Source organism: Heterodontus francisci, chromosome 25 (assembly GCF_036365525.1).
Source record: "Heterodontus francisci isolate sHetFra1 chromosome 25, sHetFra1.hap1, whole genome shotgun sequence".
NCBI lineage: Eukaryota > Metazoa > Chordata > Chondrichthyes > Heterodontiformes > Heterodontidae > Heterodontus > Heterodontus francisci.
This window is the reverse complement of record NC_090395.1, coordinates 67,531,138-67,556,868: the sequence shown is the minus strand read 5'-3', so window position 1 is coordinate 67,556,868 and position 25,731 is coordinate 67,531,138. Positions and strand designations below refer to the sequence as shown.

General features: G+C 45.9%; 1 protein-coding gene across 4 annotated transcripts in view; it reads left to right on the top strand.

Moving 5' to 3' along the window:
- Positions 1-25,731, top strand: part of pik3c2b (phosphatidylinositol-4-phosphate 3-kinase, catalytic subunit type 2 beta) — a 179,086-nt gene that overhangs the window by 12,498 nt on the left and 140,857 nt on the right. For 3 of the 4 annotated variants that reach the window (XM_068057433.1, XM_068057435.1, XM_068057432.1), the window contains exons 2-3: positions 4,945-6,051; positions 25,158-25,255. In XM_068057433.1, the coding sequence (XP_067913534.1) occupies positions 5,020-6,051; positions 25,158-25,255 (1,130 nt within the window). In that variant the 5' untranslated portion in view covers positions 4,945-5,019. Of the gene's footprint in view, positions 1-4,944; positions 6,052-22,636; positions 22,781-25,157; positions 25,256-25,731 lie in introns of those variants that run through there. The other variant, XM_068057436.1, reaches the window with a different exon arrangement.

The window sequence follows — 25,731 nt, the reverse complement described above, 5'->3', positions numbered from 1 at the left end:
TTTCCAGTAGGGATCAGAAGCAGCAATCATGAATCATATAGCACAGAGGGAGGCTGATCAGCCCATTGAGCCTGTGCTGGCTCTTTGAAAGAGCAACCCAATTAATCTCACTCCCCTGCTCTACCTCCATGTGCCTGCATTTGTTTTTCCTTTTCAAGCAGATGTTCCATTCCCTTTTGAAAGTTACTATTAGATCCTCTTCCACCCTTTCGGGCGGTATATTAAGTATTGTCAGCATAGTCCAGTTGAGCCAAGAGACCTGTTTCTGTGCTGTACGTTCTATGTAATTCCAGATCATAACTCTATATTTTTGAAAATTTTCATCTGGCTTTTTTTGTCATGTAGCTTATATTCGTGCCCTCTGGTTACAGATCCTCCTGCCAGTGGAAACAGTTTCTCTCTCTTTCTGCTCTATCAAAACCCTTCATAATTTTGAACACCTCTATGAAATATCCCCTTAACCTTCTCTGCTCTAAGGAAGACAATCCAAGCTTCTCTTGTTTCTCCACACTGACTTTTTTTTTGTTCTTCCTCTCTGGCCTAGGTCACAAGGCAGGCATTTTCCTTTTGAGGAGAGCGAATCATCTGCAGAGGGTGTCTTTGCATTTTCAGGTCATAGAATGGCACAGAAGGAGACCATTTGGTCCATCGTGCCTGTGCAATTATCCAGTTTCAAAGTGGCAATGGCAGGGCCAGATCACACAACAACTTTGTCTCCAAGAGACAGTGCAGCAGGACTCTGGCGAAGTATCAGAGAGGAATGCTCTTCCTCCAAGTATGAGTGTGCCAGCTTCATAGCACAGATGGTTGAATGCCTAACTCCTCCCTTCCATTCTTTCCTCCCATCAAGCTCCCATCCTTTTTTTTATATTGGTTCGTGGGATATGAGCGTCGCTGGCTCGGTAGGTATTTATTGCCCATCCCTAATTGCCCTTGAGAAGGTGGTGGTGAGCTGCCTTCTTGAACCGCTGCAATCCTTGAGGTGTAGGTACAACAGTGCTGTTAGGAAGGGAGTTCCAGGATTTTGACCCAGCGACAGTCAAGGAATGCCGATTATAGTTCCAAGTCAGGATGGTGTGTGGCTTGGAAGGGAATTTGCAGGTGGTGGCGTTCCCATGCATCTGCTGCCCTTGTCCTTCTAGGCAGTAGAGGTCGCGGGTTTGGAAGGTGCTGTCGAAGGAGCCTTGGTGAGTTGCAACAGTGCATCTTGTAGATGGTACACACTGCTGCCACTGTGCTTCGGTGGTGAATGGAGTGAATGTTGAAGGTGGTGGATGGGGTGCCAATCAAGCAGGCAGCTTTGTCTTGGATGGTGTTGAGCTTCTTGAGTGTTGTTGGAGCTGCACCCATCTAGGCAAGTGGAGTGTATTCCATCACACTCCTGACTTGTGCCTTGTAGATGGTGGAAAGGCACTGGGAAGACAGGAGGTGAGTTACTCGCCACAGAATTCCCAGCCTCTGACCTGCTCTTGTAGTCACAGCATTTATTTGGCTGACCCAGTTCAGTTTCTGGTCAATGGTAACCCCCAGCATGTTTATCGTGGGGGAATTCACCAATGGTAATGCCATTGAACTTCAAGGGGAGATGGTTAGATTCCCTCTTGTTTGAAATGGTCATTGCCTGGCACTTGTGTGGTGCGAATGTTTCTTGTCACTTATCAGCCTAAGCTTGGATGTTGTCCAGGTCTTGCTGCATCCGGACGTGGGCTGCCTCCGTGTCTGAGGGATTGCGAATGGTGCTGAACATTGTGTAATCATCGGCAAACATCCCCACTTCTGACCTTATGATGGAGGGAAGGTCATTGATGAAGTAGCTGAAGATGGTTGGGCCTAGGACACTACCCTGAGGAACTCCTGCAGTAATATCCTGGGACTGAGATGATTGACCTCCAACAACCACAACCATCTTCCTTTGTGCTCGGTATGTCTCCTACCAGTGGAGAGTTTTCACCCTGATTCCCATTGACTCTAGTTTTGCTAGGGCTCCTTGATGCCATACTCGGTCAAATGCTGGCCTGATGTCAAGGGTAGTCACTGTTACCTCACCTCTGAAGGTCAGCTCTATTGTTCATATTTGGACCAAGGCTGTAAGAGGTCAGGAGTTGAGTGGCCCTGGCGGAACACAAACGGAGCATCAGTGAGCAGGTTACTGCTAAGCAAGTGCGCTTGATAGCACTGTGATCAAGAATAGGCTGACAGGGCAGTAATTGGCCAGGTTGGACTTGTCCTGCTTTTTGTGTGCAGGATATACTAGGACAATTTTCCACATTGCCGGGTAGATGCCAGTGTTGTAGCTGTACTGGAACAGCTTGGCTAGGGGTTTGGCCAGTTCTGGAGCACAAGTCTTCAGTACTATTGCCGGAATATTTTCAGTGCCCATAGCCTTTGCAGTATCAAGTACCGACTCTAATTCGGTCTTTTCCAGGAGCTTCCTCAGTCTTCCCTTCCTCTTGCAGCTACAAACCTTTATATTCCGATTTTTCCAGTGCCAAATTACTGTTCCTTAATTTACCTGTGATTATAATTTTGTTTTTTTGCACTATCTTGAGTGAAATGGTTAATGCATCAAATCTCTGTGTGCTATTTTTAGTTTTTCTTCTTGGTAGTTATTTCCCTTCCTCGAGTGATTAGAATGGGGAGAGTTCTTGACCACGTAAACTATACATTGTGTTGAATGAAAGAAAGATGTGCATTTAATACATATGTATAAAATGACATGCATTTCGTCAGTGTCTCGAGGAGAGTGTCTTTGTTTGTGGATGTAAGATAGCACCACTGTTGGTTCCTCTCCTCAGTATTACTTCTGGTTCTTGAGATACACTGCTGCTGCAAGCAATTAAACATTGCTGCACATTGTGGGCAGGAATTCTTGAGATTAGGAATTCTTGCCCACAACATTCAGTGACAATCAGTCACTCTGACGAGCAGCAATGTGAATTCGGAACCGAGGGCAGGGCTGAGATGATTAGCTAGTCGTCATGCTGAGAAAGAAAGTGAGCTACAGTGAGGGGTTGTGGTTGGAGGAAATGCCAAAATAAATTGGGGGGAGGGAAAGAGTGCCAGCATGCATTGCTGGGGCTAAATGGCCTCCTTCTGTGTGGTAACCTTCTATGATTCTCTGAACTAAGTTGTAGGGATGAAGAGTGTAACGTTGAATGAGATGGAGGGATAAAAGTGCTCGCACTGATGTTGGAGTGTTTGTGGGTCAGCTTGATTTGGAAAGGGGAGAAGAAACCCAGTTTGAAATGGGGATGGCAGGCAGGGGAGTGTGAGAGAAAGAAGAGCACTGGCTTGATGAGGGGGTGGAAAAAATTAAACATTTTGTTCGTTATTACTTTCAGTAGGTCTTTGATAAGAGAATTGTGACAATAGTCAGAGCATGCAGAGTCAGGGGGGTCAGGTAGCAGAATGGATTGAAAGATGGCTCCAAAACAGAAACAGGAAATGAGCTAAGGTAAGCTTCTCAGACTGGTAGATAATGGGGAATGATGTCCCACAGGGATCTGTTCTGGGACCGCAGATGTTCGCCCTATACATAAATAATTTGGACTTGGGAATTGCAGGTATGCTCTTGAAATTTGCAGGTGGGCATAGCTAATAATGCAGAATACTGCAGCAAAATATAAGACATAAACAGGCTTGCAGAATGGATGGGTAAAATAGGTAGCTTTTGGGGAATTGATGGTCTGTACGGATGTTTAAAAGTAGCCAGAACATGCCATTTTAGTGTAATATTGTGTTACATATAGCACAGTTAGATATCCCAAAAACATGTCCGTGCCTCAGACCCATTGCTCAGTTGGGGGCGCTCTTGTCCCTAGATCAGGTGTGGGTTAAAGTCCCACTTCAGAGACTTGAGCACGTAATGTAGGCTGACACTCAGGTGCAGTAACGGAGTCCTGCACTGTCGGAGGTTGCAGTCTTTCAGATGAGACATTAAACTGAGGCCCCATCTGATCTCCAGTGCATGTAAAAGATCCCACTATGCAGGGGAGTTATCTTCGGTGTCTTGGCCAATATATATCCCTCAATCAACATCACTTTAAAAGAAACAGATTATCTGGTCATGATCACATCGCTGTTTGTGGGACCTTGCTGTGTGCAAATTGGCTGCTGCGTTTCCTACATTACAGCAGTGACTATACTTGAAAAGCACTTCAGAATGTCCTGAGGTCATGACACCACAATATAAATGCAAGTCTGACTTTCATCAGAACTGATGAAAGGTCACTGACCTGAAACGTTAACTTTGCTTCTCTCTCCACAGATGCTTCCGGACCTGCTGAGTATTTCCAGCACTTTTTGTTTTTATAACAAATCATTTCAGCTGGCCTCTCAAACGAGATTCTCAATTTGGGTTTGGTGTGCAAGCTCATCCCCACTAGGAACTGGATTGGATTGAGACTGCTGAAAATCATTTCACATTGGCCATTTGTAGCTAATAGTCACTACATCAAGTCTGGGTGGCAACTGAACCCAGGCTATTGTCTGATCCACCACTATCACCAACAGCCCCTTATTTAACATAGCCCTTTTTAAAGCAATTTAAGTTCCACAGATGTGTGCACTTTTGGACTGCTGTGTCGGTTTTGTGTTCAGTCGATTGTCCACATGTCCCTTTTTTACAGGGCGTGGTTGTTTACACCCAGCAGTCAAGAGTTGGGCCCCCATTCACTGGGCCAGAACCTCAGCTAGTTTCCTGTTCAAAAACTCCTTCTTTGTTGAGAGGGTTGCTGGAATGCGCACTTTATTAAAGAATAGGAGTAAATATTATTACTATTTTAGGACTCAATTGGCCCTCTTGCAAAGATTTTATTCTGGAAGTTTATTTCAACTGCTGCCATTTTCCCCTCCTCCCCAATCGTACAACAGATTTGTCCTAAGAATCAATTCCATGGTTTATGAAGAGATTGATTTTAAAGCCTTTTGTGTTTTGGTTTGTAGGTGGAGTCTATTATGACTTTGTTCCTTGGTCGCCCGTTCCAGAAGAAGTAAGATTCACCTGTACCAGCTGTTAAGATGTCTCGACCTACGGGCAGCAAGGAACACTGGAAACCATGGGAGTTCTCTGGGATCAGCCGACAGGAGCTAGCCCTTGCAGAGGCTCTTCAGATGGAGTATGATGCCCTCTCGCGGCTTCGGCAGAGCAGCACGACAACAAGAGACGACAGCAAGCCCAAACATATTAACAGCCTGCAGTTGATTTCGTTTGAGGAGCCTTTGTTGGATTATAGTCAACTGAGAAATGACCGCAATGCTATTAAAGGGTCCCATGGCCTGTCGGGGTCAGACCCTGGTCTCAATTATAGCAAAGGCTCCTCTTTGTCAAGTCGTGGCATTGCGTGTTCTTCTACTACCTCAGTTCCCAGGCCTCCAGACCACCTCCAGTGCCAAGAGGATCGAGAATACTACTCATTGTGGAAGGATGTTACCACACCCACAACTGCCATGACCACCACTACAAACTCCTCCATCAGTGGCTGTGCACAGCAACCAATGCGTAGAGGGCTTCTCGCTACTGAGGGGACATCGTGCCAACAAGGAGATTATTCCATCATTGACAATGCTCCACCAGTCCCACCACGAGTTCCTCTAGGCCCCAGTCGAAATGCAACGTTAACAGACCATTGGTCCAAGGGGCTGCCTGGCGAGAGCATTGAGAAATTGACTATACCTAATGATATCAATCTGTTCTCTCCCAGCAATGATGATTCAAATGGTAAAATTGTAGAACCGCCAAACATTTACTCCAGCCAAAAGACTTCTGACGAAGAGTTTGAGTTGATTGACTATGACGACTTGAATGATGCCATAACGAAGCTGAATTTAATGTCCACCTATAGAGAGAATACAAAGCTGATAAGAGTCGGGAGCATTGGCCCTAATTCCATCTGCAAGGGAAAAAACAGGAGGGGGGAAACCTCTGGGAAGCCCGTAAGTAGGAGTAAGACTCTCCCACCTCAGGTGCCTCCACGAACCTACATGTCCAAATACGGGAACCAGAACAATGCTGTCTATCAGGCCAAGAATCGAAGGGACTCCGTTGATCTGGTGAGATCCAAAAAATTGTCCCAATTGTTTCTAGCAGGGAAAACTACATTGCAATGGCTGTACAAATGTTTAGATTCAGTGTTCTGTTGCGTGCACTGCCTGAAAGGACAGTAGAAGCAGATTCAATAGTAACTTTCAAGAAAAAATACTTGGAAGGGTAAAATTGCAGGGCTGTAGGGAAAATGCTGGGGAGTGGGACTAATGGGATAGCTCTTTGCAGAGCTGGCACCAGCATAAGGGCTGAATGGCCTCCTTCTGTGCTGTATTCTGTGAAGTTGGTATGACCTTTACCAGACCAAATTCAAGTTTCTTTCCATCTCCCTTCCTACCTTGGTTCTTCCAGAATCCTCAGTCACCTCCCCCTTATTCCCCATTTGGCCACAAAGTGGAAACCGTCTTTCAATATTTATTCACCGTGAAGTCCCAGGGTTTTGCTTGTACCTTTAACTGACTGCTCCTATCTCAGGGCTGCTCCCACTCACCAAGTTGGCTGAGCAAATTGACACCACGGCCACTTCATTCCCCAGTCTCCCTTTTTTCCCCATCCCCACCCCCCACTTCCAACTCAGCCACGTACTTCATACTTCTCCCGCTCCATGTGTCTCGGTCTCACCCCCTACCACCCAAACTTTTGATTGCTTCTGCATCAGCTGGTTCCCGTTTCCAGCCACCCCGTATGGGAACCAACTCTCCAGCAGCAGTCAGTGATGTCCGTGAGGCAGGTTGGTGGGGGGGGGAGAGAGGGGGGAGGTGTGTGGGAGACTCCTGGGCAATCAGGAAGGGTTGGCAACCCTAAATGAAGCATGTAGGTTTGTTTGTACAATTTGGCTGTATTGTATAGTGCAAAGATGCAGGTTGCACTGTATGATAAAACTCGTTCAGAAACACAGACTTTCATTCACATAGCGCCTTTCACGACCTCAGGACATCCCAAAGTGCTTCACAGCCAATGGAATGAACTCTTGAAGTGTGGACACTGTTGTAATGAAGGGAAATGTGTCTAAAAAGCCAAGTTCATTCTTGTTAAAAATCCCTTGAGATAAACTTGCGTCAATTGTTTGTAACAAGAATGAAGTGGGATATATAACTGTGGTGATTCGCGATGGGATCTTTATGCTGATGCTATTGTAAACGGGGATGTGCTCTTCTATCAGCAGTATCTTGAGGGGGGGCAGGAAGCGATGGTGGGGCAGAGTGCAGAAGTCAGACCTCACAGCTGGTTTGCTGTGATTAGTGGGTGTGAGTGTGGCTTTGAGAATTGCAAGGGATGGAAACTGAGCATAGTATCAGACAAGTTGCACGACATTCTGTACCTGTGCAAAGGAGAAAAAGTAGAATCGGAGCCTTTGTGTAAACCCTAATCTGTTACAGATTTAAATACCAACAGAGTGGCTGCTCGTGCCAAGGTGTTTTTATAAATTGCAGTTGAGGGGAATGTCGGCAACATCACCAACTGTGCACTTGGCAAGACTCATGGCATTGAAATGTATTTTATCAAAGCTTCAAATCCTGTGATATTGACTGCAAGGAACAGAATCTTTTGTTGGCCAGTGGTGATTGATTTAAAATACAACAAAAATCTATTCTCTTCCCGAGCTGTTAATTTGCTATACTTTTTTCTAAGGAGCCCTGCATGGTATTTAAAGCCTCACTCCCTTGTTCCCTGTGTATTGATTATCCTACAGTGTCATGGCTAACAGCGTTTCAGAAGTTTTTGAGGTGGGTGAAAATTTCAACCGCAGAGGTATTCTCTGCACCCCCACCCCACCCCTTCACCGCAGGTAATTCAGCACAAAGCGTGAAGCTTTTTTGTTTCATGACTATTGAATTCTACACCCAGCAATACAATTACGGGCCTGTCCTCCCAAGCTGCAACACTGGCATCTACCCAGCAATGTGGAAAATTGCCCAGGTATGTCCTGTACACAAAAAGCAGGACAAGTCCAACCTGGCCAATTACCGCCCCATCAGTCTACTCTCAATCATCAGCAAAGTGATGGAAGGTGTCATCAACAGTGCCATCAAGCGGCACTTGCTTAGCAATAACCTGTTCAGTGATACCCAGTTTGGGTTCCGACAGGGCCACTCAGCACCTGACCTCATTACAGCCTTGGTTCAAACATGGACAAAAGAGCTGAACTCAAGAGGTGAGGTGAGTGTGACTGCCCTTGACATCAAGGCAGCATTTGACCGAATATGGCATCAAGGAGCCCTAACAAAACTGGAGTCCATGGAAATCAGGGGAAAACCCTGCTCGTTGGAGTCATACCTAGCGCAAAGGAAGATGGCTGTGATTCTTGGAGGTCAATCATCTGAGCTCCAGGACATCACTGCAGGAGTTCCTCAGGGTAGTGTCCTAGGCCCAACCATTTTCAGCTGCTTCATCAATGACCTACCTTTCAATCATAAGGTCAGAAGTGGGGATATTCGCTGATGATTGTGCAATTTTCAGCACCATTCGCGACTCTTCAAATACTGAAGCAGTCCGTGTAGAAATGCAGCTAGACCTGGACAACATCCAGGTTTGGGCTGATAAATGGCAAGTAATATTTGTGCCACACATGTGCCAGGCAATGACCAGCTCCAACAAGAGAGAATCTAACCATCTCCCCTTGACATTCGATGGCATTACCATCCCTGAATCCCCCACTATCAACATCCTCGGGGCTACCATTGACCAGAAACTGAACTGGAGTAGCCATATAAATACCGTGGCTACAAGAGCAGGTCAGAGGCTAGGAATCCTGCAGCGAGTAACTCACCTCCTGACTCCCCAAAGCCTTTCCACCATCTACAAGGCACAAGTCAGGAGTGTGATGGAATACTCTCCGCTTACCTGGATGGGTGCAGCTCCAACAACACTCAAGAAGCTCGACACCATCCAGGACAAAGCAGCCCACTTGATTGGCACCCCATCCACAAACATTCATTCCCTCCACCACCGACGCACAGTGGCAGCAGTGTGTACCATCTACAAGATGCACTGCAGCAACGCACCAAGGATCCTTAGACAGCATCTTCCAATCCCGCGACCTCTACCACCTCGAAGGACAAGAGCAGCAGATGCAAGTTCCCATCCAAGTCACACACCATCCTGACTTGGAACTATATCGCGGTTCTTTCACTGTCACTGAGTCAAAATCCTGGAACTCCCTTCCTAACAGCACGGTGGGTGTACCTACCTCACCTGGACTGCAGCGGTTCAAGAAGGCAGCTCACCACCACCTTCTCAAGGGCAATTAGGGATGAGCAATAAATGCTGGCATAGCCAGTGACGTCCACTTCTCATGAATGAATAATTAAAAAAATTTGGATTGTCTGGAGGGAGCATTAGTTTCTGTTTAGCGCGGGGGTTGTCGCTAGTGGCAGTTGAGGGGATGGATTAAGGGTCCTCATTACAGATTAACTAGCAAAAGCTGACCGAACAGCTTCAGAAAGGCAAAACACTTGAAGATTATTGTAATTTTAACTTCTTTACCCAGTGAGTGGTTAGAATATGGAACTTGCTACCACTAACAATAGTTGAAGCAAATAACATAGACAACTTTAAGGGTAAGCTAGGTGAATATATGAGGAAGAAACAAATAGAAGGATGTGCTGATCAGATTAGTTGAAGTAGAGGTTAGGAGAGGTTCAAGTAGAGCATAAATGCTAGCATAGATATAGGACCGAATTGCCTGTTTCTGTGCTGTAAATTCAGTGTCAGTCTATTTAACAGAAGGCTATGATGTGTAGTTAAGACTGCAAGGGCAACAGCTTGTCCTAACTTAAGCTGTGGATATACCCAAGATTCTACCACTAGTCTAGCAGAAGATTTGCAGGACTGTTCCCTCATTTATTGTGGAGTAATTGAAGACTGTTGTAAATAGGTACCTTCTGATTTCTTAAATGCCTTTGTCACAGTGACGCAGTGGCATTTTTCTTCTTGTATCCTCTCTGTACTCTTTCATTCTGGCAGTCTTTCACCTCTTTTCCTCTTCTGATCCCCCAGCAAACCCCCAAAGTTAACACTGGCATGCTTCTCTCCTACCCATCCAGGTCGTGCTCATAGACTTTTTGCCTTCCTCTCAATTATATGGATGTTCTCTCCTTCTCTTTTCCTCCTTCCTCCCCCGCACCGTCATCAGTTAACACTGATGCTCCTTTGTTCCAATTGTCCCCCCACACCAACAAGCTGCTTTGCTCTGGGGATTGAACTGTGCTGCACAGTGTGGGCAGGGAATCAACTGGCAAAACAACTTGCAGTGCAGACTGGAAATCGAACGTGGGATCTTAAATGGTCCGTAAGGCTCAGTTTCCTCACCTGGCAGTGCGTTTACAACTGAGGCATTTGAGGGGAGCCTTGAAACATGTCTTTCTAAAGTAAACTTTTGAATGGTCGAAGATTGCTGGCTGTCCCTGCACCAGACTTGCCATTTTGGGATACAGCCAAGTTACAAGTTTCCATGCCCCTTCTGCTTGCTGCTATTGCCTCGGTAACTCACTTCATGTAGACAGAAGAGAAGGGCATTGTACCAGCACACATACATTCCCTCTCATATGTATTATTTTCTTCATTGTGATGCTAACATGTTATTGCATGTGATGCAGCACTTATTCAGTGTATTAGATGCCAACATATAGCTGTGAGTGGAAGGGACCAGGGATTATCTGACATGAGGCTTAGCTTCTAATTAGATTTGACCAAGCCAGGGTTTTGTTAATGCTATAGTACACTGTTGAACAAACCCAGGATGATTGTTCTCCCTGTGCCTGGTCTGCTCTTTTGGATTTGGGCCAAGCTACACAAATTGCTTCCCCTTCTGTCTGACCACATTGCTTTGGTAATGCATTGTATGAAGGAACAGAAAATGCTCCATACCAACTGTGCGTCATTATAAGATGGGCAGCTAATCTATATGATCAACACGCAAGAACACAAGAAATAGGAGCAGGAATAGACCATAAGGCCCATCAAACCTGCTGCACCATTCAATACGATCATGGCTGATCTTAGGCTTCAACTCAACTTTCCAGCCCGCTCGTGTATCCCTCGATTCCCTGAGAGACCAAAAATCTGTCTATCCCATCCTTAAATGTATTCAACGATGCAGCATCCACTACCTTCTGAGGTAGAGAATTCCAAAGATTTACAACCCCTTGACAGAAGTTATTTCTCATCTCAGTCCTAAACGAACAGCCCCATATCCTGAAACTGTACCCCCATGTTTTAGATTCCCCGCCCAGTGTGAACAATCTCTGTGTCTACCCTATCCAGCCCCTTCAGAATCTTGCATGTTTCAATGAGATCGCCTCTCATTCTTCTAAACTTCAGAGAATATAGGCCCAATTTACTCAGCCTGTCATCATAGGACAACACCCTCACCCCAGGGGATTTAGTGAACCTTTGCTGTACTGCCTCCAATGCAAGTATATCCTTTCTCACACAGTACTCCAGATGTGGTCTCACCAAAACCCTGTACAATTGTAGCAAGATTTCTTTATTCCTGTACTCCAATCCTGTTGTGAGACTAACATGCCATTTGCCTTCCTAATTGCTTGCTATGCCTGCATTCTAAAAAAAATTCTACTTTTCTATTCTAACGACCAAAGTGAATAACTTCACACTTCCCTACATTATACTCCATCTGCCATCTTGTTGCCCATTCACTTAACCTATCTAGATCTCTTTGCAGCCTCTGTGTCCTCCCCACAGCTTATCTTTCCACCTACCTTTGTATCATTAGCAAAATTAGATACATTACTCTCTGTCTCTTCATCTTAGTCATTAATATAGATTGTAAATAGCTGAGTCCCTAGCACTGTTCCTTGCGGCACTCCACCATTCACTGCCAACCAACTTGAAAATACCCCACTTATGCCCATTCTTTGCTTCCAGTCCATTAACCAATCTTCTATCCATGCTAATATATTACCCCCCATTCCATGAGCCCTTATCTTGCCTATTAACCTTTTGTCTGGCACCTTATTGAATGCCTTTTGGAAATCCAGGCATACTACATCTACTGGTTCCCCTTTATCTACCCTACTAGTTACGTCCTCAAAAAAACACTAATCAATCTGTCAAACAGGATTTCCCTTTTGTAAAACCATATTATAATCATACTGTGCCTTTCTGTCACTTCCTTAATAATAGATTCCAGCATTTTCCTAATGACTGATAGGCTAACTGACTTCCCTCCTTTCTTGAAAAGTGGTGTAACATTTGCCTATTCCAATCTGATGGGACCATTCCCGAATCTAAGGAATTTTGGAAAATCATAGCCAGTGCATCAACAATCTCTTTTAGAATGTTAGGGTGTAGGCCATCGGGTCCTGGGGATTTGTCAGATTTTAGTCCCTTAAATTTCTCCAATACTTTTTCTCTGCTATTAATTTCCCTAATTTCTTCACTCTTTTTAGCCCCTGGGTTACCATCTATTTCCGGTACGACACTTATGCCTTCTAGAATGAAGACAGACACAAAATATTTGTTCAATGCCTCTGCCATTTCCTCATTCCCCATGATCATTTTTCCTGTCTCTGCTTCTTAGGGACCAATGTTTACTTTAGCTACTCTCTTCCTTTTTCTGTACCTATAAAAGCTTTTACAATCTGTTTTTATATTACTGGCTAGTTTACTCTCATTCTATTTTTTCCTTTTTTGATCAACTTTTTGGTGGCCTTTTGCTCGTTTCTAAAACACTGCCAATCCTCAGACTTGCTAGTCTTTTTTGCAACATTGTAAACCTCTTTTAATCTAATACTATCCTTAACTTCCTGAGTGAGCCACGGATGGGTCTTTCTTGCTGAGTTTTTGATTTTCAATGGAATATATTTTTGAACATTTTAAATTGTTTCTTCAAAGGTTTCCCACTGTTCATTTACTGCCATATCTTTTAGTCTATTTACCCAATTTACCTTAGCCAGTTCTTCCGTCATTCTTACGTAATTGGCTTTGTTTAAGTTTAGGATTCTTGTTTGTGATTAGAGTATGTTATTTTTAAATTTAACATGGAATTCAATGGTGTTATGATCACTATTTCCCAGTGGATCTTTTGCTATGACATTACTAATTAACCCATCTTCATTACACAATACTATATCTCACATAACTTTATCCCGAGTCGGTTCCGCAACGTACTGCTCCAAGAAATTGTCCCAAAAACATTCTACAAACTCATCTTCTAGACCACTCTTGCCAATTTCATTGTCCCATTCTATATGAAGGTTAAAGACCCCACAATTATTACATTTCCTTTATACAAGCTCAAATAATTTCTTGTTTAATGTCCTGTCCAACAGTATAACTACTGTTAGGAGATCTATAAACTACTCCCGGCAGTATTTTTTGATCCTTGCTATTCCTAATTTCCACCCATACTGATTCTACTTCATGATTTTCTGAGGCCAGATCCTTTCTCACTAACGTCCTTATGTCATCCTTTACTATCAGGCCTACCCCTCCTCCTTTGCCATTCTGTCTGTCTTTCCAAAATATTGTGTACCCTGGAATATTTATTTCCCAATTTTGTTCACCATGTAACCATGTCTCTGTAATGGCGATTAGATCTAAATCATTTACCTCTATTTGTGCCAATAGTTCATCTATCTTATTGCAGATGCTTCGTGCATTCAGATAAAGAACCTTTAATTTCATTTTTTTAATTTCTGTTTCCTGCAATGGTCTTATTCGCTGAAGTACAATTTTTGTTAAACTCTATCCCTTCCTGTCCCATTTTCTCTATCTTTACCTACAACCCAATACTGTTCCAATGCCTTGACCTTTCTCTTTGGATTTCGAAATCTCCCTTCACCCGAACCCCACCCCCCCCCCCACCCACCATTAGTTCACAATCTCTAGCTTATCCGCTGCCACACTCTTATGTTTGTACCCTCTGTCTCTTCCTGCCTCACTCTCATCATTACCTTTACTGCTATTTTGCTGTCTTACCTTTTCCTCTCTCTTTAAATTATCACATATTCCCTCACTTGATCCCTCGCCCCCATTGGTTAGTTTAAAGCCCTTTCTACTGCCCTCATTATACGACTCACCAGAACACTGGTCCCAGCACGATTCAGGTGAAGATCTTCCCAACGGTACAGCTCCCACTTTCCTCAGTACTGATGAGAGTGCTCCATGAATCGAAACCCATTTCTCCCATACCAAACTTTGAGCCATGCATTTAACTCTCTAATCTTATTTACCCTACACCAATTTGCTCGTGGCTCAGGTAATAACCCAGAGATTATTACATTTTGACCTGCTTTTGAATTTAGCCCCTAATTGCTCATACTGTCTATGCAGAACCTCTTTCCTAGTCCTATCTATGTCGTTGGTACCCAAGTGGACCACAACAACTGGATCCTCCCCCTCCCACTGCAAGTTCCTCTCCAGCACTGAGCAGATGAACCAAACCCTAGCACCGGGCTGGCAACACAGTCTTTTGGACTCTCGCACTTGGCCGCAGAGAACTGTGTCTATCACCCTGACTACACTCTCCCCTACTACCACTCCATTCCTTTTAACTCCCCCTGCTTGAATGGCTTCCTGTACCATGGTGCCATAGTTAGGTTGCTCATCCACCCTGCAGCCCTCGCTCTCATCCATACAAGCTGAAAGAACCTCAAACCTGTTGGACATTTGCAAGGGCTGAGGCTTCTCCACTTCTGCCTTCTCCATGCCCTTACCTGCCTCATTTGCAGTCACATCCTCCTGTCCCTGACCAGTGCCCAAATCAGAAGACCCTATCCTAAGCGGTGTGACTGCCTTCTGGAACAAAGCTTCCACATAACTTTCCCCCTCTCTGATGCATTGCAGTGTCTGCAGCTCAGCCTCCACCTCATTGACTGTGAGCCGAAGCTCCTTGAGCCGCAGATACTTACTGCAGACATGTTTGACGTGGATCACACTAGCATCCCCCAGCTCCCACATACTGTGGCCGCAACACATCACCTATCCTGCCATCTTTGTTATGTGTTAATGTATTTCTCTTAATTAATTTGTAATTAATAAGCTGCAATACTAATAAGCTTTACTACTGCTGGTAAACCTTACTACTATTAATAAAACCTTCCTAATAAATTACCTGAGTCTCAGAAGTTTCTTATTCATATTATTCCAATTAATGTTACACTAACCCCAATTAAAATTCCTTTGTTTAGATAAGAGAATAGGAGAAATAATCACCAACCAATCACTTATCTTCTTTGGAACATCACACGTCAATTCCTCTTTCCCCCTCTGCACCAGAACTCCCACGTGAACCAAATTCCCACTTTCACAGTCTGACTACATTTCACTCTGGTGAAGTCGCCACTCCTTGTGCCCCTCACTCCGTGCGGTTTGAAAACCTGACAGCTTTTAGTTACAAATATAAAAGCAAAATACCGCGGATGCTGGAAATCTGAAATAAAAACAAGAAATGCTGGAACCACTCAGCAGGTCTGGCAGCATCTGTGGAAAGAGAAGCAGAGTTAATGTTTCGGGTCAGTGACCCTTCTTTGGAACTAGCAAATATTAGAAATGTCAAAGGTTATAGGTGAGGCGGGGGTGGGGCAAGAGATAACCAAGGAGAAGGTGTAGATTGGACAAGGCCACATAGCTGACCAAAAGGTCATGGAGCAAAGGCAAACAATATGTTAATAGTGTGTTGAACGACAAAGCATTAGTACAGATTGGGTGTTAACGGACTGTTACTAGCTAGCTGCTACAGTAATTAACACCTATTGAACCAGCTACTTTCAGCTGATTGACAGGTAACTGCCACTGCCAGGCAGCTGTCTGTTTAACAAGGCAATTTAACTAACTTGATGTTTGAAAGTTCTGTGTCAAAGCCTGACTCTTAATCTAAATTGAACTTGAGAAAAACTTAACCAGAACTTAGCACATGAACCAAATTTCCACCTTCACACTCTGACTACGTCTCGCTTCGGCAAAGTCTCCACTCCGTGCACCCTGCAGACTTGCTCTAGTGATGATTCATTGACTGCCACTTCAACTGGGTTAAGCCAATATGTCCTGGAGCTAATCATACAATGGTTACAGCACAGAAGGGAACCATTTAGCCCATCGAGTCCATGCCAGCTCTTCAAGAGCAAATCAGCTGGTCCCACTCCCCTACCCTTTTCCCGTAGCCCTGAAAATATTTTCCTTTCAGGTGCTTATTTAATTCCCTTTTGAAAAACACAAATGCATCTGCTTCTACCACCCTCTGAGGCAGTGCATTCCAGATCAGAACCACTCACCTGCATTTAAAAAAATGTTTTTCCTCATGTCACCTTTGGTTCTTTCACCAATCACCTTAAATCGGTGTCCTCTGGTTCTTGACCCTTCCACCAATGGGAACGGCTTCTTCCTATCTACTCCCTCTATATCCCTCAAATCTCCTCTCAGCCTTCTGTTTTCTGAGCAGAACAACACCAGCTTCTCCGGTCTATTCATGTAACTGAAATCCCTCATTCCTGGAACCATTCTCATAAATCTTTTCTGCACCCTCTCTAAACCCTTCATCTTTCCTAAAGTGTGGTGCCCAGACTTGGACACAATAGTCCAGCTGAGCCCAAACCAGTACTTTAAAAAGGTTCTTCAATACCTCCTTGCTACATCGATAGATTTATAGCTACATTGATAGATTTTTTTTTCAGTAACCACAGGTATTAAGGATATGAGGCAAAAGCAGGTATAAGTTGAGTTACAAATCAACCAGTATCTAATTTGGAACTGGCTCGATGGACTGAATGGCCTACTCCTGTTCCCATACACACACTCTCAATCTCAGGATCTTCTAAAGTGATTTAAAGCCAATAAATAACTTTTGAAATTTAGCCACTGTTGTGTTGTAGGAAATTTACCAAACAGAAAGCTCTGACAAACAGCAATGAGATAATGAGCAAATAATTTGTTTCAGTCATGTTGGTTGAGGGATAAATATTGGCCAGGGCAATGGGGAGAACTCCCTGTACTTGTTTGAAAAAGTACCATGGGATCGTTTGTGTTGTGTGTTGTTATTGTTGTATTTAGTAGCGTAACAGGGACATTCTGGAGAAAGTCTCAGACTTGGGATAAGGTTAACTAAGAACTGTTTGTTTCTGAGTGAATATAGTATAATAGAGTTATTACAGTGCAGAAGGAGGCCATTCAGCCCATTGCATCTGCAACGGCTCTCTGAGCAATGCACCTAATGTCATTCCCCCTCTTCTCCCAATAACCCTGCATTTTCTTCCTTTTCAGGTAACAGTCTAGTTCCATTTTGAATGCCTCCATTGAACCTGCCTCCACCACACTCTGAGGCAGTGCATTTCAGATCCTAACCACTAGCTGTGTGAAAATGTTTTTCTTCTTGACGCTTTTGCTTCTTTTGCCACTTTCAATGATTTATATAAAAGCAAAATACTGCGGATGCTGGAAATCTGAAATAAAAACAAGAAATGCTGGAACCACTCAGCAGGTCTGGCAGCATCTGTGGAAAGAGAAGCAGAGTTAACGTTTCGGGTCAGTGACCCTTCTTCGGAATTGACAAATATTAGAAAAGTCACAGGTTATAAGCAAGTGAGATGGGGGTGGGGCAAGAGATAACAAAGGAGAAGGTGTAGATTGGACAAGGCCACATAGCTGACCAAAAGGTCATGGAGCAAAGGCAAACAATATGTTAATGGTGTGTTGAAATGATTTATATATGCCTCGGTCCCTCAGCTCCTGCACCCTCTTTAGAATTGTACCCTTTATATTGTCTCTCTATGTTCTTCCTAACAAAATGAATCATTTCATATTTCTCTGCATTGAACTTCATCTGCCACCTGTCTGCCCATTTCACCAACTTGTCTACGTCCTTTTGAAGTTCTACACTATCATCGTCACAGTTCACAATGCTTCCAAGTTTTGTATCATCTGCAAATTTTGGAATTGTGCCCTGTACACCAATATCTGGGTCATTAATACATATCAGGAGGAGCAAGGGTCCCAAAACTGACCCCTGGGGAACTCCACTACAAACCTTCCTCCAGCCCGAAGAACATTCATTAACCACTACTTTTTGTTTCCTATCACTCAGCCAATTCCGTATCTATGTTGTTTCTGTCCCTTTTATTCCATTAGCTATAATTTTGCTCACAGGACTATTGTGTGGCACTGTATCAAATGTCTTTTGGAAGTCCATGTACACCACATCAACAGCATTGCCCTCATCAACTCTCTCTGTTACCTCTTCAAAAAATTCCACCAAGTTAGTTAAACGTGATTTTCCCTTAAATCCATGCCGGCTTTCCTCAATTAACCCGCATTTGTCCATGTGACTATTAATTTGGTCCCGAATTATTGTTTCCAGAAGTTTCCCCACCACCAAAGTTAAACTGACCGGCCTATAATTGCTGGGCTTATCGTTACATCCTTTTTTGAACAAGAGTGTAAAATTTGCAATTCTCCGATCCTCTGGCACCATCCTTGAGTCTGAAGAAAACTGGAAAATTATGGGCAGTGCGTCCGCAATTTCCACTCTCACTTCCCTCAGTATCCTTGGATGCATCTCATCCGGCCCTGGTGCTTTACCAGCTTTAAGTATAGACAGCCTATCTAATACCTCCTCCTTATCAATTTTAAATCCTTCTAGTGTATTAATAACCTCCTCTTTCACTGTGGCCTGGGTAGCATCTTCTTGGTAAAGACAGATGCAAAGTATTCATTTAATACCTCAGTTATTCCCCCTGCCTCTATGCGTAAATCTTCCTTTTGGTCCGATTACCACTCTTTTATATGCCTACAGAAGGCTTTAGGATTCCCTTTCATGTTAGCTGCCAGTCTCTTTTCATACTCTCTCTTGACTTCTCTTATTTACCTTCTCGCTTCCCCTCTGAACCTGCTCAGCCTGATTCTCCATTGTATTATCTACCTGACATCTATCATAAGCACACTTTTTCTTCATCTTCATCTCTATCTCTTGTGTCATCCAGAGAACTCTGGATTTATATGCCTTACCATTCCTCTTCAAGGGAATATACCTTGACTGTGCTCGAATTATCTCGTTTGTTCAGCTACTATTCTTCCTGCCAACCTTTGATTCCAATTTATTCAGCGATCGGAAAGAAAAGGTCCAGGATCTGGAAAATACTGAAGTTATAAATATTATAATCTGGGAACAGATTCTTTCCTGCATATAAAGCAGTCTATTCTTTGAATAAGCTTTCTTAATAGGTTCAGGTCGTGTGTGTGTGTGTGCAGGAAAAAAAGTCACCCAGATAAGGAGAACACAGGGAAATAAATATGGTAATCAGGAAACTCCGATCATCACATGCATGTGTGGCACTGTGATCTCAGACTTTGTGAGGAGAGAATAGCCTATTCATTAGGCTCCTAAACACCTCCGTGATATTGAATTCCATCAGCTAGCAAAACACAAACGTCCAGCCAGGGCTGCCAAATGTGACTCATTTCAGTCTAAAATTTGTTTATTGTGATGTGCAACGCAACATTTAGTATTCACTACAATGGAGGTTTCCCCTGAGGGATAATGTAAATCCCCAAATTTTGGTCTTGTACAATAGTACAGCAATACCTTGGGCATATGAGTTAAGGCTATTACAATGCACAAAAGAAACCTGATTTGGTTTTGAAATTTCACAAGAGGTTTTCCCCTACAAAAATTCTGATGGAGAATTGGTATGGCAGCTAAATAGATGCTCTCTCTCATTTTTTTAAATAATAAACACAGCTCCATGTAATTTGTGATCATGTCTCCCTCCTTTTGTTCATGGAGCTCAATTCTAACTCTATCTTGAGGGTGGTGCACAGGCCATTAAATCAAATGCATTCTTGGGGTGGAGTGTGAGTGCCCCTTCACTATTTGTACTGTAGGGAGCCTCTGTACGCTTGTTGATTCTAATGAATCATATTCAGTCAGTGTGACAAACCATATTAAATCAGTGGTCCAGTGTAGCATTTTATAGTCTGTTTCTGTAATACACAACTGTGCAGCGTGGGCCCAGTCAGCTGTGCTTTCAACCTGTTTATGTTCACGTTCCGGCATGAAGCACTCCAGTTGAGTACATCAGAGATGTGTGTGTTCAGTGTTACACAGTGCCACCTGTCCTGGTCTGTAGCATTGTACTGTGCATCATTCCACAATTATTGATCATATGTTTTTGCGTACTGTTCCTGCTCACAATTGCTTTGCATTTGATCATCCATTCACCAATATGCTTTGCCCATCTTGCTTCTCACCAGCTCAAGTGTGCAGCACTATGCCACACCACTGCTCATAATTATCTCTCATCAACCCAAGTTTGCAGAATTTTTACTGCATCACTGCTTACAAATGCCTCGCACCAACCCACGTGTGCAGCATTGTACCAACACGACACTCACTTGCATCTCCCCAGTCCACATGTGCCCACATTAATAGCACTGCTCATGATTAGTTCACACCTGCGCTCCCCACACCTTGTGCAACTTACAATTCAAATCTCCCCCTTCCCCTGACCCCTACCAACCCTTCCTCGCCCAGGAGATGTTGCTGACTCCCCTCGCACCTCCTCTTCTCCCCTTGCCACCACCTCACACCTCTACCCCAAAGAGATGTTGCTGTCTCTCCCCAACTCCTCGGGGCCCACCACTGCTTTTGCTCCCCCCCCTCCCCAACCCTTTTCCCTCCCCTCCCACCCCCCCCCCGGCCTTTTCCCTCTCTTTCCCCCCCCCCCCCCCCCCGCGCTTTTCCTGCCCCCTGGCCTTTTCCCTCCCCTCCCGCCCCCCCCCCCCGGCCTTTTCCCTCCCCTCCCGCCCTTTTCCCTCCCCTCCCCCCTCCCGCCCTTTTCGCTCACACACCGCCCCCCCCCCACCCCGCCCGGCCTTTTCCCTCCCCTCCTCCCCGGCCTTTTCCCTCCCCTCCCGCCCTTTTCCCTCCCCTCCCGCCCTTTTCCCTCCCCTCCCGCCCTTTTCCCTCCCCTCCCGCCCTTTCCCCTCACCTCCACCCCCGGCCTTTTCCCCTCACTCCCCACCCCCCCCCGGCCTTTTCCCTCACACACCCCCCCCCCCCCACCCCGCCCGGCCTTTTCCCTCCCCTCCTCCCTGCCCTTTTCCCTCCCCTCCCCCCCCCCCCCCCCCCGGCCTTTTCCCTCCCCTCCCGCCCTTTTCCCTCCCCTCCCGCCCTTTTCCCTCCCTTTTCCCTCCCCTCCCCTCCCCCCTCCCGCCCTTTTCCCTCACACACCCCCCCCCCCCCACCCCACCCCGCCTGGCCTTTTCCCTCCCCTCCTCCCCCCCCTTTTCCCTCCCCTCCCCCCCTTTTCCCTCCCCTCCCCCCCTTTTCCCTCCCCCCCCCCGCCCTTTTCCCTCCCCTCCCCTCCCCTCCCCTCCTGCCCTTTCCCCTCACCTCCACCCCCGACCTTTTCCCCTCACTCCCCACCCCCCCCCCCCCGGCCTTTTCCCTCACTCCCCACCCCCCCCCCCGGCCTTTTCCCTCACTCCCCACCCCCCCCCCCCCGGCCTTTTCCCTCACACACACCCCCCCCACCCCGGCCTTTCCCCCCCCCTCCTCCCTGCCCCTTTCCCCCCCACCAAATTTTCCCCCCCTTCCCCCCCACCAAACATTCCCCCCCTTCCCCCCCACCAAACATTCCCCCCTTCCCCCCCACCAAACATTCCCCCCCTTCCCCCCACCAAACATTCCCCCCCTTCCCCCCACCAAACATTCCCCCCCTTCCCCCCCACCAAACATTCCCCCCCACCCCCCCTCCTCCCTTTCCCCCCCACCCCCCCTCCTCCCTTTCCCCCCCCACCCCCCTCCCTCCCTCCCTCCCTTTCCCCCCCACCCCCCCCTCCCTCCCTTTCCCCCCACCCCCCCCCTCCCTTTCCCCCCCCCTCCCTTTCCCCCACCCCCCCCTCCCTCCCTTTCCCCCCCACCCCCCCCTCCCTCCCTTTCCCCCCCACCCCCCCCTTTCCCCCCCACCCCCCCCTTTCCCCCCCACCCCCCCCTCCCTCCCTTTCCCCCCCACCCCCCCCTCCCTCCTTTCCCCCCCACCCCCCCCTCCCTCCCTTTCCCCCCACCCCCCCCCTCCCTCCCTTTCCCCCACCCCCCCCTCCCTCCCTTTCCCCCCCACCCACCCCCCCCCTCCCTCCCTTTCCCCCCCACCCCCCCCTCCCTCCCTTTCCCCCCCACCCCCCCCCCTCCCTCCCTTTCCCCCCCACCCTCCCCCTCCCCCCCACCCCCCCCTCCCTCCCCCTCCCTCCCTTTCCCCCCCACCCCCCCCCCTCCCTCCCTCCCTCCCTTTCTCCCCCACCCCCCCCCTCCCTCCCTCCCTTTCTCCCCCACCCCCCCCCTCCCTCCCTCCCTTTCTCCCCCACCCCTCCCCTCCCTCCCTCCCTCCCTTTCTCCCCCACCCCCCCCCTCCCTCCCTCCCTTTCCCCCCCACCCCCCCTCCCTCCCTTTCCCCCCACCCCCTCCCTTTCCCCCCACCCCCTCCCTTTCCCCCCACCCCTCCCTTTCCCCCCACCCCTTATCCCCTTTCCCCCCACCCCTTATCCCCTTTCCCCCCACCCCTTATCCCCTTTCCCCCACCCCTTGCCGTGTACCGCCCCCTTCCTCCCCCTCCCCCCCCCCCTCACCCCCCGGGTCAGAGCTGCTCGGGGCCGGCGGGGAGAGGAGCCTCCCCCCTCCCGAGCATGCTGAACCTTGTGGCCGTTGCCGTCGCCCTAACTGTGATCGTGCTGAGCGTCGCTTTTTACCGCTACTGGCCGCACCAGATATGGGCCTTCGTCACCCTGGTAACGGCGGGGCCTAGCGCCCAGGTTCGAGTGTAAAAACATCAAAATAGACTTTTACTGAGAGGCAGTTACAACAAATATCACCCTTAACCTCCCACCGCTGAGCTAAATAGGCATCTGCGGCTGGGGGGTGGGGTTACATGAGTTAATTTGTGCACATACTTTGAACATGAATTTGATCACTGATTTCAGAGAAATAGATTCTCTCTTACCTCTGCAAACATGACCTTAAAATTGTGCAGCTTATCTTAAACTGCAGATTTGCCATCGACAGCAAGATAACTGCAGCAGAAAACAATGGGATGCTTTTGAGTTAGAGAAAGATAGCATTAACTGTACTTTTGATAATTTAATTTGTGTGGAAATGCTGTATAGAATTTTATAATAAATATGTAGAAATTACAAGCCATTTGGCCCAGCTGGTCCATACTGGTGTTTATGTTTCACATGAACCTACTCCATCCTAATTCATCTCACCCTATCAGCATCACTTTCTATTCCTTTCTCCCTCTCGTGCTTATCTACGCTATTCATCTCAACCACTACCGACGGTAGTGAGTTCCACATTCTAACCACTCTCTCCTTAAGTTCCTCCTGAATACCTTATTGCATTTATTAGTGACTGTTTTATATTCAAGTTGAAAGATATTCTCCACATCTACCCTAGCAAACACTTGCATGATCTTAAAGTCTTCAGGGGACACTTCAGAAGCATAGGAAAATACCTGGACGCCCACCCAAAGGCATAGCTATTAGACAAATAAACCTAGAGCCTAGTCAGAAGTGAATTTTGAGGTAGGTCTTGAAGGAGGTGGAGAAACAGAGGGTTTAGGGAGGCCAGTTTCCTGAATATGAAGGCAAGGTGACTGTGTCAAAGGGAATGGAGATTGAGGTCCAGAGAACAGGGGGTGGGTTTCATGGACAAGGGGCAATGGAGGGAAATAGGCAAGAAACTAGAGAAAGACCGAGGTTGAGGGCTCAAGAGAGAGGGTGCAAAGCTATGTTCTTTCTACGCTACGTAGCTGCGCAGCAACCTGAAAGTTCCTGTGCGGACTGCATTAATGTGAAGGTGCGGAAAACAATTTAAAGGGCTCTTGCATTTAAACAAATTGCCCGTGCACTCAACAAAAAATAGGGAGTACATTGGTGAGAAGGATTATGGAGGTGATTGGTAGTGGAGATAAGAAGGAATGGGTTCTCTTTGCTCTCTAACTAAGGTCTTGTACAAGTGCAACACTATCTCTTTGCTTATATATTATATTCTAGTACAGGACTAGAGATTCTGTTTGTTAATGGCTTTCTCTACTCGCACTGCCTCTCGTGCGCTATGTATTTGCATGCTAAGGTCCCTTTGTTCCTCTGCTCCATTTAACATCTTACCACTTACGGCATAATTCCTTTCCCTATTCTTCCAAAGTGAATTCCTTCATTGAACGGCATCTGCCACCTCGCTGCTCAGATAACATACTAATGTGCTGGAGCAGACTTTCACAATCTTTGTTACAATTTGCCATACCTGCCAGCTTGGTGCCTTCAGCAAATTTCCACGTTGTTCCTTCAATTCCTAACTCCATATCATTTTGTATATATTTTGGAAATAAAAGCTGCTTCAATAGGGAAATTTGTAGAACACCATTCTCTACACCTTTTCTATTTGAGAAATTTCCTTCGACATCCACCCTTTGTTTTCTGCTTCCTAACCATCTCTTTTCCCCATAATTCTATGTGCCTTAAGTCTCTGCTGTGTGGTACCTTATAGCTTATAGATAAGAAACTTACAGAAGCTAGAAAGAGGAGGCAACAGTTCTGTTAAACATGTGCAAGAGCAATATGTAAAGGCCTATGTGTGGCTTTTATCTTCAACTGGATCCAAATTCCCCGACACATTCAAAGTTCCGCTTGTGGTTTGGCTTGATGAAGTTTTATGTGCGTATGCTTGGTGTCAGGAAACTACCTGGGTCCCTCATGGTTAAATTCAGAGTTATATTTCAGTGCAGAGTGAAAAAAGAAAGATAACATTTCTTGGTCATTGAGGCTCTGCGAAACAAAAGTTGCTTTGGATATAGAGAAATATTGTTTTCTTCAGTATTTCTTTAGTCACTTGATCCTTTCTGGAATATGCTTTGGCAGAGACACACATGAAGTCCTTTTCGTGTGTGTGTGTGTGTCCGTGTGTGTCCCTCACCCTGCCCCCCCCCCCAAATAAAACTGCATTTTAGCCAAAAGATAAATAAAGGCAACTGTTTCTTTAATTGAGCAGCCTTTTCCAATCTTATGTCTTTATTTCTTGCCTGTAATTAAATATATTAATTGCAAAGTTATAACTGGTTGCATTTTCTACATCAGCCGCAGTATTGTTACATTTCTTGTGTTACAGAGCTTACCGCAGAATTATGAGTCGGGGAGCTACGAACTACTACAGGTCTCAGAAGAACGGAATGAAGAGGTTGCAGCATTCTGTCATATGCTGGATGTGTAATTATCTTTTTTGAGACATTTTCACCTCGTTGACCTTGAATAGCAGGGCAGATTTTGTGCTTGTGTGTATATTTGTCTTTTTTTTTTAATTGGGTAAAGATGCGTTACCAATGTACTAATACAGTCAAATAATAATTCAAAGCTTGCATTTTTTAATAATTGAATTATCCATCAATTTGAATTAAGCTGTGTAAAAACAGCAAAGTAGGAATTCCAATAAAAAGACTGATTCCAGAGGACAAGTCTGAATTTGAGTCTGTATGGGGACACCTCCTTTATTGGGAAACCAAGGTAAAGAAGGGCAAGATCATAATGCAGAGACCACTTAGATTGGGAAGAGTAATTGAGAAGATGAGGTAAGTCCAGAAGTAATGGTTAGGTGAAATCAAAATTGGATTTTATAAGCCTGTAGATTGGAGGGAGGAAAGCAAAACTGGGAAAAATGTGGAATTCCACAGTTTTGACATGCTAGA